Source organism: Camponotus floridanus, unplaced genomic scaffold (genome assembly GCF_003227725.1).
Source record: "Camponotus floridanus strain SB8 unplaced genomic scaffold, Cflo_v7.5 scaffold116, whole genome shotgun sequence".
In the NCBI taxonomy this organism is placed as follows: domain Eukaryota; kingdom Metazoa; phylum Arthropoda; class Insecta; order Hymenoptera; family Formicidae; genus Camponotus; species Camponotus floridanus.
The window spans coordinates 105,051-125,279 of NW_020229233.1; the positions used below are offsets into that span (position 1 = coordinate 105,051).

Below are 20,229 nucleotides of genomic sequence, written 5' to 3' on the forward strand. Positions count from 1 at the left end.
ATCATCGTTAAGAATAACTTTAGAAACTTCAGAATGGAGTTTTCTGCTACGGACTTATACAAGAGCTTTACTTGTTAGACCTAGTTATCAAATGACCCGAAACTCTGTAAAGATTCCTATATTTGTAACGTTTAAAAGATTCTTTCTTCTCAATTGTATTTTTACCTAACAATAAGTTTAATATAAATCGTAATTCTTTCAAAAGCAAATCGCGACATCAAAGCTTAATGTTTTACAAATTTCTACCGTAATAAATGGCGTTACTCATAAAGTACGCGTAGAAATTGATAAAAGAAAACGCGCTACCAAAGAAACAACAAACAAATTATGGTGGAAAGCAAATAAAGAAGATATATCGAGTTGTGTGCGCATATCTTCTTGAACAGTTAAAGACAAGACGAGTTGGCCTGCGTTTCCCTCCGTGATATCTGGCGTCGCGATACAGCCACGACGACAATGATGCTGACAACGGGGTAAGCCACCGATAGAATAGCCGAAGAAGGAGAGAAAGAGAGAAAGAGAGAGAGAGAGAGAGAGAGAGAGAAAAGAGAATATGAAGAAGAGAGAAAGCAATGAAGGAGGTACAAGTCCTCGAACTGCCGGAGGCTTGATTGTATACCGGAGACAGGAGACTCTGAAGGAGACAGGAGAGCCCTCTCAGACTACGGTTGAAGTCGAGTGAGTCTCGTGTGACCCCGAGACAAGGCTGTGTTTCCCGTGAACAATATTCGCAGCTGTAGAAACGCCTGTGTTATATGGCGGCCGTGCATTTACAAATGTTCCCTCGGCGCGACCCTCGCCTCTTTCCTTGCTCGCACTGAGAGATCTCGCCGACAACGTAACGAGAGAGCGGTAAATGTTCCAAGAATTGTCAAGAGACGCACAAGCAACGAATAAAATCGGACCTCTGTCGAGCAAGTTGGCGTGGCGAGAAACGTTCTTGATTAATATTATTAGTGATCATTGTTGAACAGGATAAATGTTGCTCAGAATTGAAATTAAGGAAAATAATTCCAGTCCTGTGTTAAGCATGCTTTCCTACATAAGTCTGTCATTGTCAGCAGATCAGCCGCTACTGAAGATGCACAATTATGTCATAAAAATAGAGCAAGATTATAAAAATTGATTAAGATTAATATTATAAAAATTGATTAAAGATGTTTTGTATGTACAATCCCAGCAAAAAGTAGTTGAAAATCAATATTGACGAATATATCCACTTTTGATGTATTTTGAATAAGAAATTGTGTGAAATTTACAAGTTGATCTTAGCTATAGCGCAGAGATGTTTTTAATATTTATTCCGTTTTTACTGAAATATTCCGAATTTTGTTAATCGAAATGATTAACTTTTGGCAGAGAATTTTGCCTTGTGACAGATACATGGCTAACTTCATTGAATTATATTCAATATCTTTTTAACCAGTTAGTACTTGTATAATATTATTGTATAATATTATTTGACCAAATATTTCCTCCGTATCTAAACTTTTGCAAATTTTAAACAAATTCTGAATATCATTTTCATGTGTTTTTCATTTGAATCGACGTGGTTATACGTTCCCCATAAGAATACATGTTAATTCGGTGCAAATTAAAATCCTTACCTTGTGAATACTTTACTGAATCGATTTAAAAATTGTACTGAAGATTCTAAACATATGTAAGGACATTCTGTACAATTTTCATTAAATTCTCAATATTTTAAAAATAGGTTCAAAACATCCTTAATCGAAATGATTAACTTTTAACAGAGAATTTCGCCTTGTTGACAGATATAGATGGCTAATTTCATTGAATTATATTTAATATCTTTTTAACTAGTTAGTACTTGTATAATATTATTTGATCAAATATTTCTTCCGTATCTAAACTTTTGAAAATTTTAAACAAATTCTGAATATTGTTTCCATGTATTTTTGTCATTTGAATCGACGTGGTTATACGTTTCGCATAAGAACACGTGTTAATTCGGTGCAAATTATAATCCTTACCTTGTGAACGCTTTAGTGAATTGATTTAAAAATTGTACTGAAGATTCTAAACCTACGTAAAGACATTCTGTACAATTTTCATTAAATTCTCAGTATTTTGAAAATAGGTAACAAAACATCCTTAATTGAAATTTATAAAATAACTTTATGTCGTTAGTCAGATAATCCAAGGAAAAAAATGTTGTCGTTGAAAAAAATGTAGTCGACCAAACTAGCCAGAAATTTTGTTTATTAATACGACATTTCGACGGTTGTGATCCTTCGATGGTTGTGATCCTTATCAAGTATATACTGGAAAGATTTATAAATAAATTAAACAATTGATTTACGGTTTGAATAATATAACAAGCACAACGAAATAAAGTGTGATCAATTTTACCGATGTAATAATAATCAGGAGACAGGCATAGACGATAATCTTGCAAAACTGCACAAGTCACATTAACAAAAAACGTTATTTTACTAGATTCGAATTTGAGAGAAACTGATGCGTCCGTGTGAGACTTCGTCAAGAAACTAAACACAACCAGAGGAAAAACGAAACTGAACGTGACCTTTATTATTTTGTCATAAATGTTGTTTAAACTATCCGTGTCTTTCTGTAGGTTGATTAGATTATTAAATCTCTTGATAAAGAACATCTCAGCGATCTCTCTCTTTCGAACATACTTTTCGCTATGCAAAATATTGGGTTTCGACCAGTCAAATTCATGTCCCGATTCTAATCTATGTTTGCTAATGACTGAGTGATTAGTTATGTAACTTTATATTATTACAATGTTCTTTCATTCGCGTACGTAAATGTCTTTTTGTTTGCCCAATGTATGATAAGTTACAATCTTTACAATTTAATTTATATACAACACTTGTCTTGTCATTATTATGTAAGCTATCTTTACCGCGTCTAATTAAATTATTTAGTTTTTCCTTAATTGAAATAATTAACTTTTGGCAGAGAATTTTGCCTTGTGACAAATACATGGTTAAGTTCATTGAATTATATTTAATATCTTTTTAACCAGTTAGTACTTGTATAATATTATATGACCAAATATTTCCTCCGTATCTAAATTTTTACAAATTTTAAACAAATTCTGAATAATATTTCCATGTGTTTTTGTCATTTGAATCGACATGGTTATTCGTTTCCCATAAGAACACATGTTAATTCAAATGTGCAAATTAAAATCCTTGTGAACGCTTTAGTGAATCGATTTAAAAATTGTATTGAAGATTCTAAACATATGTAAGGATATTCTGTACAATTTTCATTAAATTCTCAGTATTTTGAAAAAAAGGTACAAAACATTCTTAAGATTGCATTATAAAAATTCGTCGGATTGTACGAATTGAAGTTAACAATAACGTCAAGGTTTTCAATTAGAATCGATTGCAAGCTCACTCATATCTCAAGGAAACTCCCATGAAATTCTCGGATTATTCGATTTATAGAACACGGATGAGTATTATTGTATATACCGTGAAAATACTACGAGATAAATAAATTAAACACTTGCAACACATCAGTATGGAAAACTTGCAAGCGCGGCCGCAATCATTTCACGGACGAAATAACGGATAATTGATTTACGAACTCGGCCATTGAATAAACTTTCTGGGAACACAGCTGTTTTCGATCGTTATACAAAGTTTCATAACACGATGCAATTGCTAATGAACGCAAATAAAAGCGTGATGCCATGATGCCATTTTGCTGACGATTCCGAGCGAAATGTATTCGCGTTGATCTCCTTCTCGATGCGTTCGAGTTCAATGTCTGGGAACTTTAGAGAACTGGACGCGATTTTGGACGATCGAAATCATAGTGCGATTCGCGTTCACAATAGCCGCGATTCCTTGCAAGCAGAATCCACCGTCGTTAATTTTGCTCGTAATACTCGCGCTATTTTGCAGACTCTTCATCTACCCGGTTCGAGTTAACTTTGTCTTGCGCTCTATTCAAACAGCATCCACGGCGTCAGGCGGTCTCGCCTACTCATTAGCGTCCTTCCGTCCGTTACTACTAATGTACAGGAGTCGGCCAACAAATTTACACGACGGATTGCCCGGAGTTATTCATTAGAGCGCCAATGCGCACAATGTAATATCGCCATTTCGCGCAAACTTCAATACTAATTACACTCTTCATAATCACCCTTATATTTTGCGTTATATAAAAAGCGGTTGCTTTTATTTCACTTAATATATAATCTTTATATAAAATACAGGTCAACAAAGAAAGAATCTTTCTTCGTCCTAAGAAAATAATTATTTTTGTAATTTTGCTGAATATAATTTTCTTTCACAAGTTTTTTCGCAATAGATTAATGTTTTAATAAGGAACATATCAATATTTTGATATAACATTGTATTTTAAACTTCAGATTAGATCGACGATTTAAGCCCAAAAGCTTGCACTAACTGGAAAATATATTAATTTAATTATATTAAATATAAATTAAACATTACTTGTTATATATAATAAAATGTATAATTAATTATTATGTATAATTAAGTTATGTATAATTAGTTATGTATAATTAAATATTACTTGTTTTAGAAAGTAATTAATTTAAATTAATTTTAGAATTAATTTTAGAATTATGATTTCCGAATTTAGATTTTAGAAAATAATTAATCTAAATTGTATTTATTTTATTTATACTAAATTAACCTAATTTTGTTTTTAAAAATAAAAGTCTAAAGTAAGTGTGTGTTAAAATATATTTAATATATAAAAGTATTTTTATATTAATTTTTTATTTTTATATGAATTTTGGTTTTTATCAGTTCTTTATTGATTGTAGATTTAAAAGACTTTATATATTTATTTTTATTTATTATTATTTATTATTATTTATTATTATTTATTATTATTTATTTAAAAGACTTTATATTATTTATTTTTATCAAATTTAAATAAATTATTTCGTAAATTCCATCCAATACATCAATAACGATTTAATAATCTCCACAAAATTAACCTATAAAATTTGAATAAAAAGATAAATATTTTACGTTATTTTACTTAAGATATAATAATGGACTTTTTACAAATGCTACATATAAAAAGATGCATGTACTGAATTTTTAAGTATCCCTCGATATCTCTTGTTGCGCAAGACAAAGTTTAAAAGGCTTGTGTGAATAAGAGTCAATTTAATCTGCATCTTTCATGCATGTGTCATGTTAGGACATCTTCCTGTCTAGAATAACACATGTCGCTACTCAGACTCACGTTGAAGAGGGATTGTTTTGCATTTTTCGCGACGCGATAAAAAACAGAGAAGCGAAGCGAGACCGCATTCTCTGTTTCGGTCCATCCATATTACATTATGCGCCCGGATATATGCTCTCTCTCTCTCTCTCTCTGTTTTTATTCGGTGTCGCGCACACAACCAATACATTTAATACCTACAATCTTTTTGTCTGTAACTTGGCATTAATCCGGAAACGTAATAAAGCGAGATACGAATAAACATAGAGAGTAACGGGCGATGGCGCGGCGCGGACTCACCAAAAACTACGTACGCTAGCTGCAGGATATCCGGGGGCAGAAGTAGACGGCCGGGATATGCAAACGCGCGACCGTAAGCCCCGTCGGATTAAGCACGGACGTATTTTCAATTCGCGATAGCAATAAGTTCAACCTCGTCCGCCCGTTCGTTACTCAGTCGCTCTATCTTCTCCCCTAACTCTCTTTCGTCCTTTCTCCTCGACCCTCTTTTTGCACTCCGATCTCGTTAGTACCGTTTTTATTCCGTCGTTCCCTGCCTCTTATCCGAACTGTATCGAATCCTTCCGCGATCGTCGGCGAATCCCGAAGAACGATTGTATTTGATGCCCATCGGCATTCTTTATTGGCATTATTTACAGTTTGTCTGTCTAAGCAATTCCGGGCTTTTTTATAGATAGTATATTTTATATAAACGTTTATTTTTATCAAAAAAATAATAATTGTCTGAACGGAAATTATTATGGTATTCCTCACATATCGAATATAAATTGCATATCGATAGATTACTTGCCATTGCATTATCGGTTTCTTGTAATAGTCTATTTTCCTCTTCAACAAGCTCGCAATTAAAATGTTATTTCGCAAAATAAAACGAGATGAAGTCTTATTTCTATTTTGAAGATATGGATTCATTATGAAAATTATACTAAATTTTATTTGACCAAAAAATTATAATGTAAATCAATATGCAATAAAATAATTCAAGCACTCTTATTATGTTTCAAATCAAATCCTATAAACATAATATCCTATGAATAATATATTATTCTATAATATATTATCTACATGAAATCTTTTGCGATTATACATTATTTAATTATCAGAGTTTAACGTAAAATCTGGAAATTTAATTGAATCAAATAAAATTATTTGGTTTAATAAATTATTCTCACTACATTCTGTACAGTCATAATGCATCTCGTGAAACAATATCAGCAAAATTTATTAATCTTTTTTTTGCAATAAAAATAACTTGCAATAAAAGTAAAAAGAGCATTCGTCGGATCTATGGAACCATTATTTGTATAAATCCGATTCGCGTCATCCATCAGACAGCCATTAGACCATCGGCACGATGTGATCGTGACGCGTTCGCATGCTCGTTGGACGTTTAGTGGGTCATCTAATGGACACTGACGCACTTTTTTCGCGCAACCCTTCGTTCATCATGACTATCCGTCGAGCGCATACAATACAGCCCGCGAAAAAGCTGACGAACGTTTATACAACGTGAGAAGAATATTGCTCCTAGTCACGTCTTTCTGTCTAGTCCACTCACGTAATGACGAGAAAGCAAAAAAAGAATAGAAAAAACGTGCACGTGTTGCTTTACTCGTAATAACGAAATAATAAACATGAGATAAAAAGGAAACGGAATAAAAGGGTTGACTCCCTGTAATAAGCGCCAAAACGTACCGAGGGATAGAGAAAAAGGAGGGAAAGATAATATTAATTTTTCATTAATTTGCAAAAAACTGAGGACGCGTACGAGCGCAGATTTCGTTCTTTCCATTATAAGAAAAAAAAATTCTAGGTACAAACGAAAAATTACACAGGCCTGCAAAAAAAGGGATCAAAATTTCTTTTTAAGATGTAATAGTGATTTTTGACGTAATTTTGTGCGCTGAATCCGAATCTGGCCGCCGAATTTGCGTAGCAAAGGGCTTTTTGAGTTATTGTAGTTGGATAGCACAAAAATCGCTATTTTGGCCAATTTCATGAATTTATTGTGAGTAAACCAAATTTTTTGAAATATTTCTGTCAATAGTATCGTATAGTACTCACTTTCATCTTTCGAATCCACTTTCGATTACCGTCGCACGATATTTTTTCGCTCAGATATACAAGTTATAAGACTGGTCATGCATAGGGATTTAATAAGCCATTCTAAATCAACCGTACCACTTCTCTATCTCACTACGAATCAAAATTAGGGTAAAAATATACATTTTTAAATACCTTCTGTCACCTTTTGAAATTAAAAATGGCGCATCCAATATGGCGCATAAAATTTAGAAAAATTTATCAAAATGTGTAACAACTGTATTAGGCATTTCTTTACAATATTTTTTTAGCCAACCGAACCTGATATATGTCAGTCTTTTCAAATTTCAAGATCATGGATCTACCATATTGATGTCTATATAAATTTTCTTACAACGTCATACTTATATATCTCAGCGAAAAAAAATCGTGCGGCGATAATCGAAAGTGAATTCGAAAGATGAAGGTGAGTACTATATGATGTCATTGACAGACATATTTCAAAAAATTTGGTTTTCTCGCAATAAATTCATGAAATTGGCCAAAATAGCGATTTTTGAGCCATTCAATTACAAATTACTCAAAAACGTGACGTGTTACGCAAATTCGGCGGCCAGATTCGAATTCAGCTCACAAAATTACGTCGAAAATCACTATTGCAGCTTAAGAAAAAAAACTTTGCAGACCTGTGTTATAGGAATAAAATATGACGTACAAAAGATATTAAAGATTAACTAATGGCATTTCAAGCACACAGGGTTAAAGAGAATTGAATAACGCGTTCAAGACGGAATTTCAAAGCCGCATTTACCGCATAAACACAGAATTGTGTGATGCGAATATGCAACACGATTCTATAGACGCTCGAGTGCCGGCAGGGGCTTATGCTGGTAATCGTGCTTTTAGCACCAATATGCCGATTGAACGCGGGCGGGCGAGATTGTAGCCGGTAAATTAAGGTTAGCGAAGATGAAGGTAATGGTGGACGCGGTGAAAGGAAGGAAGAGAGGAGAATTTTTCATTGGAGTCAAAAGTTCGGCGTACTGAAAGTTTAATTTCCAGACTCCCTCTGAGCGCGATGGTGTGCGAGCCGAATGAAAAATCTCTCCTCCGCGTCTATACTACCTATGCCAAGCTACGTTGGTCCCTATCTCCCCCGCGGTCGGCCCTTGGTCGTGTCGCGCTCGCACTTTTTTCGTTCCCCGGCGAAGAAAGACGTTCCTTTGCCGAGCCGTTGACGATTAAATTCGATGGAAAGATGCCGGGGTGTGGGTGATTCGACCGAGACTTATTTCGCGGTTGAATCGAGCGACTATATCGGCACTTTCATCCACGTCGTCGAGATGTCAATACCGTCACTTACTGTGACGCTCTTGCGAGAGGCAATTTAATGTCTCGTAAACATTGAGCGTACGCTCCCGCTCACGAGACTTTTAAGTAACTGATTTTTGCTCAACATGATGGATTTCTCCATTGAAACATACATTTCTAATATTGAGACTTCATATATTTTTAGTTATTACCAATTTATACATTATATAGGGTGTTCCATTTTAATGTTCCCAAATAACTTTCTTATTTTTAATTTTAGAAAAAGATGTTTTAGACAAAAGTTGTATGGCTTGAAGGGGGACATAAGATGGTGCCATTAATTTGACCTTAAAGAGTCACCTGAAAGTCACCTCCAACTTTTTAAATGGGATACCTTATACTTTTACATATTCTTGTAGCTTGCCTCAATAGCTTTCCAAAACACTATAATAAAGTATTTTTTCATTGAGTACTTTTCGAGTTGTGAGGCTTGCAATAATTTTTTAATTTTACATAAATCCTAAAATATCTTGTAAAATATTCTTTTTTCGATTATTCTTACCTTAATACTTTTATGTACAAAATAATGAGAGAAATCAATTGGTGTAAAGAAAACATACAGTTGTTTTTAAGAAAAAATATAGAATTGTTAATTGCAAATTACATATTTTTTCTTAAAAACAACTGTATGTTTTCTTTACACCAATTGATTTCTCTCATTATTTTGTAAATAAAAATATTAAAGTAAGATAATCGAAAAATGAATATTTTACAAGATATTTTATGGTTTATGTAAAATTAAGAAATGATTTCAAGCCTTATAACTCGAAAAGTACTTGATGAAAAAATGTTTATTTATAGTGTTTTGGAAAGCTCTCGAGATAAGCTACAAGAATATGCAAAAATATATAGGGTGTTCTATTTAAGAAATTCAAAATGACTTTCACGTAACCTTCATGTGACTCTTTTAGATCAAACTAATGACAACCTTATGTCCCTCTAGAAATACAACTTTTGTCTGAAACATCTTTTTCTAAAATTAAAAATAAGAAAGTTATTTGGGGTGGGACATTAAAATGGGACGTTTCTACCTAATAACCAATTATCCCTCACATTCATGCGACTTTCGAAGAAATTTGCCAATATTTCTTCGGAAGGAATTGTGCTACGACCGCAGAGACGGGAAATGGAGGGCAAGAGCGTTTCAGGTTGTTACCGCGCTGGCAATTAATTCCGCGATATCTCGAGATTAGGCTAAAGATTGATGTTTAACTCCATTTTGTCTGTGCACTATTCAATACTTGGCTCAATTAATCAACGTGAAACGCCCACCAGTCCTTAATCTATGAGAGGCGCGGTTCGAAGCTAGCGGGCCACTGCCCTCCCCGAGGCTATCAGGGTGTAGGTTTTGCGGCAATACGTTCAGGGTGGTAACTGTAGCGTGGTACCACTCGTTTAAAACGCATTAGGGAGCGGGCGGACGGTGGTGCAAGTCCGTGGCCGCTCTAAGCACCGCAATTCCGCAGCTGCCGCAATTCTTGTTCGTGCTTTTTGATCGGGCGTCCATCAACGTCCGCGCGCTATTCACGTGGTCCACTCTTGTAATCGACCTCGATCCTCCTCGTGTTTCAGTGAGGCCCCTGAGCGTGATGATACTCAGCAGCGAACACGCGCCCCTCAGCGCGAATCGGAAATATGACATCAACTGCATGACAGTCGGCTCAAGGCCGCCGGCTGAACTGTCCTGGTACATGGATGGCAAGAGACTCGATAATTACACGAACAAGGTAAGGGCTGTATAGCTGATCGAGCGATACATTATTAGGATCTGTCACCGCGCGTGAGGGATATGTCTCGTATGCTTGTTAACATTACATGAAGACATAATAATATTGCATGCACTGAGAAAAATCGTTTGATTGTATTAACAAGACATATATGATTGAAGGCATTTTGATTAAATCAAACAAGAATTTCTAGTTATCATGATAAGATTCGATTTTTCATAACTAGAACGTTTAATAGATTTTATTATAAGGATTTGGTTAGTATTTTCTGGTTGGATCTATAAAATTTCTTGTTACATTAATTTCTTTGCTTGTTTCTTAACTCGTATTCAATATTTGTCATAAAATGTATATAAAGAACTAGTATTAACATTAAGGATGGGCGATTTTTCCAAAAAAATCGATTTTTTGGATCAATCTAGATCGGAGACTTAAAAATCAATTCGCCAAAAAATCGACTGTTAAAGAATCGATTTATCAGAAATCGATCTCTTTATTTAATTTTATAAAATATTAAATATTTCCAATCGTATTCAATTATTTTTCTCATTCAATTGCGATTGGTTAATTTTTTACAATTCCTTACATTATATAAAGAAAAATTATGAATTAAAGCCGGGTCTACAATAGATAACTTAAGCCTTAAGTCTTAAGAAATTGACCAATCACACTCGAGTATTCTTTCAAATATTCTCTTCATATTTGACTGTGATTGGTCAATTTCTTATGACTTAGAGCTTAAATTACCTATTGTAGACCCGGCTTTAAAGTAAAGACTAAATTTGCTTTCAACTAAATTTGTATAAATACTATGCACACATATACGAAAAATTAAGGCGTAATATGAATTTTATACTTTTATTTTTTAGGATTGATCTCTAATCTTAAGAATCGATTCACTGGATTAATCGAAGATGTAAGATCGATCTAAAAAATCGAGAATCAGATATAAAAGAATCGATTCTTCAAAAGATCGATTCAAGATCGCCCATCCCTAATTAACATTAAATCCAAAGTATATTTCTTTTTCTCTTACGAGCAGTAGTGCCAGAAAGAGGACTAGCTCTCTGTGTGTGTTTGAGCTGCATCCTCTTCTTGCGTCACTGTTTATCAGTTTAATTTCTAACAAACTGAACTTAAAATAATTTATTCAATAATCTGGATTGAATGTATTCAATAATCTTGTTGGAATTTAGAATATTAAACAGACTTTTGAGATTAGATGGAAAACATTTTAGACGACTTGGTGTTGGGGAGTTTAATATTATTAACCAGAAAATTTGATAAATTTAACAGGAAGAAATTAATCAGATTCATCTGGTAATTCCTACAAGAATTCTGGTTTCTCCATTTTCCAACAGACATATTGGTTGAATCTACCAGAATTCTAATTAATGCAACCAGATTTTTTCTCAGTGTGAATGTGTGAGTGGTCTAAATATTTTAGCTCGTCATGTATCTTTTGACATCTTTCGTATCTTATTAATATGTTAATTTATTCTTTAAAGAAAAAGATAATTTTCTCCTCAATTTTTCTTTCAAAAAACGCTTAAAAAGGTTTGCTTGGCAAAACTATCACAACTTGTACTTTTATTTAGGATGATCACTTTGTTTCTGCACGTGTGATTTCATACAACTGTAACTGTTTCGAGTGCCAAAAACGCGATATTCGATATTCGGTTTTCGATCCTATTGATAAAATACCGCGGGAGTAAAATTAATGTGTGACAACCGTCATAGGCGAAATGCTAGTAGAAGGGGAAACAAACGACACGAACCATAAAATAATTTCCTATTCTGCGCTTTCGTGCCAAAATGTAGAGTGAAAAACAAAATGATACATCGTAGCCTATATTTCCTTTTCATCACCTAACTCGCTAATGTTATCATCGACACCGAGAAGATCGATCTCCATTATCTCCTCGCGTCACGTCGATATTTTATTTGTAATATGACGTATCTCTATGAAATTTATGAAATTCTTATTCATGGTGGAAATAACTCTAATACCTCATGTAAGGGATGATTCACGCCAACTTGTCGGTGTGAGATAATTCAACGTCGACATAAAAAAAAAAACGACGTCTTCGTCGTCGTTTCCTGCGACAAGGGAAAAAAACAATCGGATTCCGTCTCGGGGAGATTTAATGCGGCCGAAAAAGCGCGCGATTCGGAAGACGTACGCGGCATCTCCTTCGAGATGCCCGTTTCCCCACAAAATCACTGACATTAGCGCCGGTATCGGTATTTGCATCGTTGCCATTAAGCTCCCCCTCCGACACGCCATGGCGCAATTACCGGATAGCGGCGATGCCTTTCGTGATCTCTCGCTCCCGCTCTCGCGACTCGCCCCCTCGTCTCTATCTCGCGTGCGCGTCTCCCCCGCTCTTTGATCCTAACATCACGGGGAAACTCCTTCGTACGTACTCGAACTCTCGGGCGAGCCATCGATCTACGCCCGTCTTGCGTTTCCGCGGCGCAAACTCTTCCTGAAACGTGATTCTTTGACCCAACCGCCCCCAAATTGCATCTCGAATCTCGATGTACACGCCGCTCGAGTCTCTCGCAACTGCCGCTTGTAAGTTTTCTTTTTTTTTTTTTCAAAAGTTTTTCTTTCGGTTCGAACGGTAAACGTACGTGATTGAATCATTGTACAAAGAATCGGTTCATTTTACGAACGAACGGAATAGATTAATCAATTTTCTCTTGGAAGAGAAAAGTGTGATATCAAAATATGATATTGAATTGGAAATATTCAAAAGAATTACATTTCTTTAGTTTTAGCAAATTTAGGTGCAATATATATCTCATAATATTTTTATACGCACTATCTAAAAGTCAGTGTATTATTACTGAAGTCAGTGTATTATTACTGAAAAACAGTAAATAGTCACTGATTACAGCAGTTATAAGTATAACACTGTAAATCAATGATATTTTATTGAAAGAATCAGTTAATAATTTTAACTATTTCAATCAGTAATATTTCTTTCGTTATTGTCAGTAATATTAAACTATAATTCATCTCTCTATCTATTTCATATAAAATTAAAAATTTTATTTATATTTACTAAATATTTATTATATTAAAAATTTTATTTTATTTATATTACATGCATATTGAACTTGTTATTTTAAGTAGATAACAAACAAATAATTTTCATTAAGTCGACAGACATTTACTTGTCCGACTTATAAAGATCGATTTAATATCTGAAGCCTCTTTATGAGATTGTATCAGAAATTAAATCGAAGTAATACTTCTAATTTTAAATGTCGCTCTTTGCAAACTTTATATAATTCTTATAACTAAAATTAAATACGAGAGAGATAACGATTGTAGCGGTAAATGAACGAACTAGCAATTACTGATTTTACAGTAAAATTTACTGATTTTACAGTGAATTTTATTTTAACTGACCATAATCAGTGAAATATAAGATAAAATAACAAAAAAATAAGCGTTTCCACTGAAGATCAGTAAAATACTCACTGATTCTCACTGAAATCTTATTTTACTGTTTAAATTAGTGATATTTTCACTGATTCACTTTTAGAGAGCATATACAAGTGCAATGTTCGATATGTTTTGATTTAATCTGCGCAGTCAAATATTTTTGCTTTTTCTCCCTCAATTAATTGGATAAATTGAGTGATGGACGTGAATTTAAGAGATTTGACATTAAGGAGATCCATCTGATCAAGGAATAGTTCAAAGTTATCTAATATAGACGGTACACACGTAACTAATTGCATCTCGAATCTTGATGTACACGCCATTCGAGTCTCTCGCAACTGCCGCTTGTAAGTTTTCTTTTTTTTTTTTTTCAAAAGTTTTTCTTTCGGTTCAAACGGTAAACGTACGTGATTGAATCATTGTACAAAGAATGGGTTCATTTTATGAACGAACGGAATAGATTAATCAATTTTCTCTTGGAAGAGAAAAATGTGATATCAAAATATGATATTGAATTAGAAATATTCAAAAAAATTACATTTTTTTAACAAATTTAAGTACAATATATATCTCATAATATTTTTATACGCATATACAAGTATAATGTTCGATATGTTCCGATTTAATCTGCGCAGTCAAATATTTTTGCTTTTTCTGCCTCAATTAATTGGGTAAATTGAGTGATGAACGTGAATTTGAGAGATTTGACATTAAGGAGATCCATCTGATCTAGGAATAGGACAAAGTTATCTAATATAGACGGTACACGCGTAACTATGGAGCGATGGACATCATCCATCATTCGACGACTTGTCAATAGTTCTATGACAGATTCGAATGTTGGTAGAAATATATAGTGTGTTTAATATAGGACAATACAAGCACGTATAATTAAATTTTTATCTACTATTATTATCATCTTTTCACTATTTGTGTCATGCTTAAATTTTTAACACGCTATTGTGTAAAATATAAAATTGTATAAAATTTTAGCTTCTTAGATTTTACATTAATTTTGAAAGATAATTTTCTAAATTTCAGATTGTAATCGTTTTTCTTTTAAATTCTAAAAAATTTTTTGAATTAAAATTTAGTAGACTTTCATTAGAAAAAGATCATAATTTTGAAACAAATTAAAACTTATTTGGACACTTGGCCGTTTTTGCAATCACAATGATGATGAAATTGCCATCGTATTTGAACTCTGATAGTAAAGCATTGGCTTTTATAAATTCATCGTTTTCGAGCGTTTTTCTACCAGAAAATTCGTCTAAAATACAATTCGTCGGAATAAATTAAAACGAATATTGAAAAACTAACTACTCTCTATCTATTCTCTTCATTTATCGTCTTATCCATGATTCTTTTGAAGAATTCGATTTCGCGCACTATTCAAATATTCCTCTGCAAACTACATTTTTCGTTTCGCGATCAAATTCACGTGACAATTTGCATGATATTATAGAAAAAAAATACGAACATAATTATTCAATTGCAAAAATTTCTAATAAATTAATGATTAAAGAATAAATGGAGCAACCATAAAAATAGACCGATCTCTGCGGGAATTTCGCGTAACGTCATTCTCATTCCGTGCATAATCGAGATGCGGTAAAACTTCCCGAATGAAAAATGAGCGCGGGCCTCGCTGCCATTCGTATGCGTGAATTTTGCAATAACGATTCGCCGATCCGATCGATCTCGCGTGGGCGCGCGCTTGTGATCGACGATGATCCGCCGCAGTGGCGGAGAGATTCAAAGGGCTGATATTTTCCGCCGCAAATAACGATCACGTTGTTGGTCGGTGCCAGGCAGGCGGCATCCAGTTCTGACACGTTCGCGCTATCTCGCGTTATACGTCATAATATCGCGGTGTCGAATGAAGTTCGGTACCGGCAGACATATCGAGGGATGGCGAACAGAGGAAGAGAGACAGAGAGAGAGAGAGAGAGAGAGAGAGAGAGAGAGAGAGAGAGAGAGAGGAGAGAGAGAGAGAGAGTGAGAGGGCAGAAAAAGCTAGGGGCGAAACGGAGAGGATAGGAAGAGAGGGTGGATTGTGGACAGTATAGTTGGCAGTGGGTGATTCGACTTTGCCGATTTATGACCGCTGCGCGAATTTCGGGCCAATTTCGTCCCGGCTCTGCCGTCCCCGCATACGTACACTGCGGTACAAAAGTTTCAATCTCTTCATCCGCAATCTGTATCTGCTTGTCAAGAAATTGCATATCTATTGGAAAGAGCATTGAGCGAAATGCAGGAATAATCGTAATTGTAAATGTGCTCTCAATGAAATTAATTACCCTAAATAAATCGGGTTTTTTGCTATTTTCTGTTACTTTAATGATAAAAGAACATGTAAAAACAGCTTAGTAGACATAAATATTTATTATATAAGTTCTATACATAAACAAACATAAAAAAACGATGATTTTTTCGAAAAAATTCATTATTGACGAAGTTGAGATAATTTGAAATTTGGTATGGCATGATTTTTGGGGTCGCTGATTACGATTCCGACTTCAAATTTACGGAATTGAAAAAAAAAATTAAAAAAAATTTTAAAAATGGAGCTACAACTCCGCGATATTGGATCCGCCATTTTGAATTTCAATTTTCTGACAGCGGATTCGAATTCAGCGATCCCAAAAACCCCTGTATACGAAAATTCTTGAGAATTCGTCAACTACAAAAGTGTGTGCCTCAAAGGGTTAAGATGGGACTAGTTTAGTATCTTCTTTCTTTTTTAAGGTACTTGTGTGTGTGTGTGCGCTTTTCTCGCTTCATTATTACGACCCATACTCTTGCCACTTACCTGCATTTCTGCGAAAGTACCTGAAATATGTTGCGTGCCTTTTTTAAAACGTATTAACATGATTTTAATCGCGCTCTTAAGGGAATTGCACGGTTGCAACTTTAATATTTTTAATGGGACGAGAGATACGTATATAATAGTTTACTAATCGCAGCGTTTTTATTACGTGCATGAAACCATTTTTTCTTACTTAAAAAATGCGAAAACTTGTATTATGTATACAATACGATTCTGATAAATTATCTAAATACATCTCAATATAAATTTTACTGAAACTACGTAAAAAATAAAAATATGTGTGTGTGCGTGCTTTAAAGAGATATAAATCATACATTGACCTGGTAAACGTAATTTTACATATATAAACCTTTGATACATAAATTGCTTTTTATCTTGCAAAACTTCTTGATTGAAATTTCTGAAATATTAAAAATCTCGAATTTAAAAAATTTTAAATATAACAAAAATATTTTTGGAGATTTAAGGTATACTTTTTTAAGAGTTATTGTGTGTAAACACGAATCCTCTTCAAATTTTTTTGAAGTAATAATTTTGAAGCGATAATTTATTTTCATATTTATAAAATTTATATTTTAAAAGCAATATTAATTAATATTCTCGATAAAAGCAATTAAATTTTCACATTTACGATAATTAAATATCAATATATTTTTTTATTCAGTGTTATTGAAGATTTGAGTCAATATTAAGCTCAAAAAAATTTTGATTTAAAATTATTTTATTATATATGATTTCAATTTTATTGATCATATTCTACAAACAATAAGATAACACGAGTTATCGAGAAATAATTATTAGAAATATTTAATCAAGAAAGTGATTAAGTTTATTACAAATAAATGTATCTATTTTACGATACAAAAGCATTAATGTAAGCCTTTGATTTGGAGACTGCTAATTTAGAGCCATTCAATTAGCTTTGAGAAGCCATTAACCTGACCGATATCGAGCGAAGACGAGGTTGCAAACATGATTATGAGATAGTTCGTTGTCACTCTCATCATTGCTGCACGAATTTATCGCAGTTTCAGTAGAAGAGAGAAAATTGTTTAACTGTATTTGCATCAAAATTGAATTGCGCTCTAATCTAGATCTGATAATTTCGTTATCCAATAGAAAATTTGTGTTAAGTCGTAGAAAACGGGAAAGTTAAATAAATGATAAGAATAATCATATCATAGCTTTAAGTTGATTTTAATTGAGCTAAAAATGTTATTTAATCATCACTCAATTATTAACATTATTAAATTTATTAAAATCATATAATTTTATTTCTCTCACAGCATATACAAATTTGAAAATAAAGATTGTAATAATTATTTTCCCTAAAAATTGTAGATTATAATAATTATTTTCCCTAAAAATACTTTTCCGATAAAAATGAAAATTAATTTTATTCCCGCAGATCAAATTGTATAATAATTATATAATTATATAATAATTGAACAATGAAGATCGACGTCATTTAAATTATAAAACTTAGAATACATAGATCTCAATACATTTTTGAATATATAATTCGAATCTTAAACTCACGAACTTACGAAAGCTATTATGAGCTCGATATTTTTCTATTAGGATGCTTGACTTTAATTAATCTATAGAATATGCTATTAAAATATCGCACAGTGTTTGTCTTGTAAATACTTTCTATGCATTCTTGCTCATAAAGGAAGATTGCGCGTGAGCGTTAAAGGATATGTGGTCGTGTATAAATGTTTGATAATTACATGTTTTCCGACAAGACACCTACGTCTCGTGTAGATTTACAGAAGCTGGTTTCGTGCCGGTTACGTCAAAGTTACATTCACCCGCGTAGGTAAGGGGGTGAAATACTCACGTGAAAGCCAGGTCCTATTACACCACCTGCAAAGGTGGGTGATAAACGCCTTCTCGACTGACTCGTCCGGTCATTAAGACTTATCGCCGGATTAACGCTTATAAGGCCTTACCTCAAACGCGCGAGTAGGAATAATTACACCCGCTAGGAAACTGTATCATCTTTTGACTCGAAGTTATCTTTTTAATAAAATTCTTGAAAAAATTGTTTCAAAAAAATTACGCTATTGTAATTTTTTATATAAATATGTTTATTTTATATATTTTATATAAAATATAAAAAAATTCATATTAAAAAGTATATTTTATATAAATATGTTTTTTAATTCCGATTTTATTGACCATATTGTACAAACAATAAAATAACAACACGAATTATTGACTATAATTATTAGAAATATTTAATCAAGAAAATGATTAAGTTTATTACACACAATAAATGCAATATCTCTTTTATGATACAAAAGCATTAATGTGAGCTTGTGATTTGGAGGCTGCTAATTTGAAGCTATTCAATTAGCTTTAAAAAAGTTATACTATGGCGTATATTTTATAATCGCAAAACAACCGAAACATATACGGTAGCTTGTCTTAGCCGATTATAATTAGCTTTTCATTCACAACGGCCTCAAGTTATAAAATGTATCATATTTCTGCATCTGCTATACGTGATATCTGGCGTCGACATTAATTAGCAGCGAAACTTTAATGAAACGCTTGCAAATTAATGTACGTAACAATATGTGCAAAATAATAAATAAACAAAATGTTGGTATGCAGTATCATAACTGATAATAGGTGGATATATCTGATTTGCTGTCGCAAATTGTTCATTTATCGCTATTAACAAAACAGATAACGCGTTCATATTAAGCATTAGCATTAAGTACACGTGATCTAATTACTCGTGCGCGATGCGCACTTTAATAAGCGCGCTATAGCAAAAAATATCGGGAATGCAATTAACGGATGCGGCATAAGGCACATTAAAATATGTAACGCATAATTATAATTTCGATATATCGATTATGAGAATAATTTTATATAAATCCGATACTCTCTGAACCCGCGCCAATATATAAAATTTAATACGATGCATAATTAATAGCTTTATATTATCTTATCTTATAATAATTGCAACTGCACAAAGTACCTTCTCTCGTTAATCGATAGGTAATAATTGCGTTAATAATAATAATAATAATAATAAAACGAATATTGTGACTCGATTTCGTTGCAGGTTTCTCAGGATGGTAACATGACGAGTTCCATCTTGACGTTTCAACCCACTCTACTAGACCACGATAAAATTATCACGTGCAGGGCTGAGAATCCTAAAATTCAACGGGGCATAGCAGAGGATACATGGAAACTGAATGTTTTTTGTAAGTATAACATCCTCACGTGCAAGGTACAAATGAAGACAGTTGCACGTAAGCGATGAAACTTGAAGATTCTCCAGTAATTTTCACAAAACCCCGCACGATCGCTCGATGTTCAGCGATTACTAATTATGAGACGGACATGTTTTGTCTTGTATGTATCAATAATAATAATAACAATAACATAATACGCGGGCGTTTCATTGAATATTATTCCCGACGACATTACTACCGTCTGCATAATCAGAATAATTATGATACATATACATATATGATATTTGTACAGGCAATATAAAAAAAATTGGACGAGGATAATATCAGATCACAAACCAATAGCCGGGGTAG

The 20,229-nt window shown here is 33.3% G+C and overlaps 1 protein-coding gene across 1 annotated transcript in view; it reads left to right on the forward strand.

Moving 5' to 3' along the window:
- The window catches only part of LOC105254180 (nephrin), a gene marked incomplete at its 5' end in the record, with an annotated part of 114,378 nt that overhangs the window by 67,232 nt on the left and 26,917 nt on the right, over nucleotides 1-20,229 (forward strand). Inside the window, 2 exons of the mRNA XM_011262693.3 lie at nucleotides 10,219-10,373; nucleotides 19,743-19,887. Coding sequence (XP_011260995.1) covers nucleotides 10,219-10,373; nucleotides 19,743-19,887 — 300 coding nt within the window. The remainder of the gene's footprint in view (nucleotides 1-10,218; nucleotides 10,374-19,742; nucleotides 19,888-20,229) is intronic.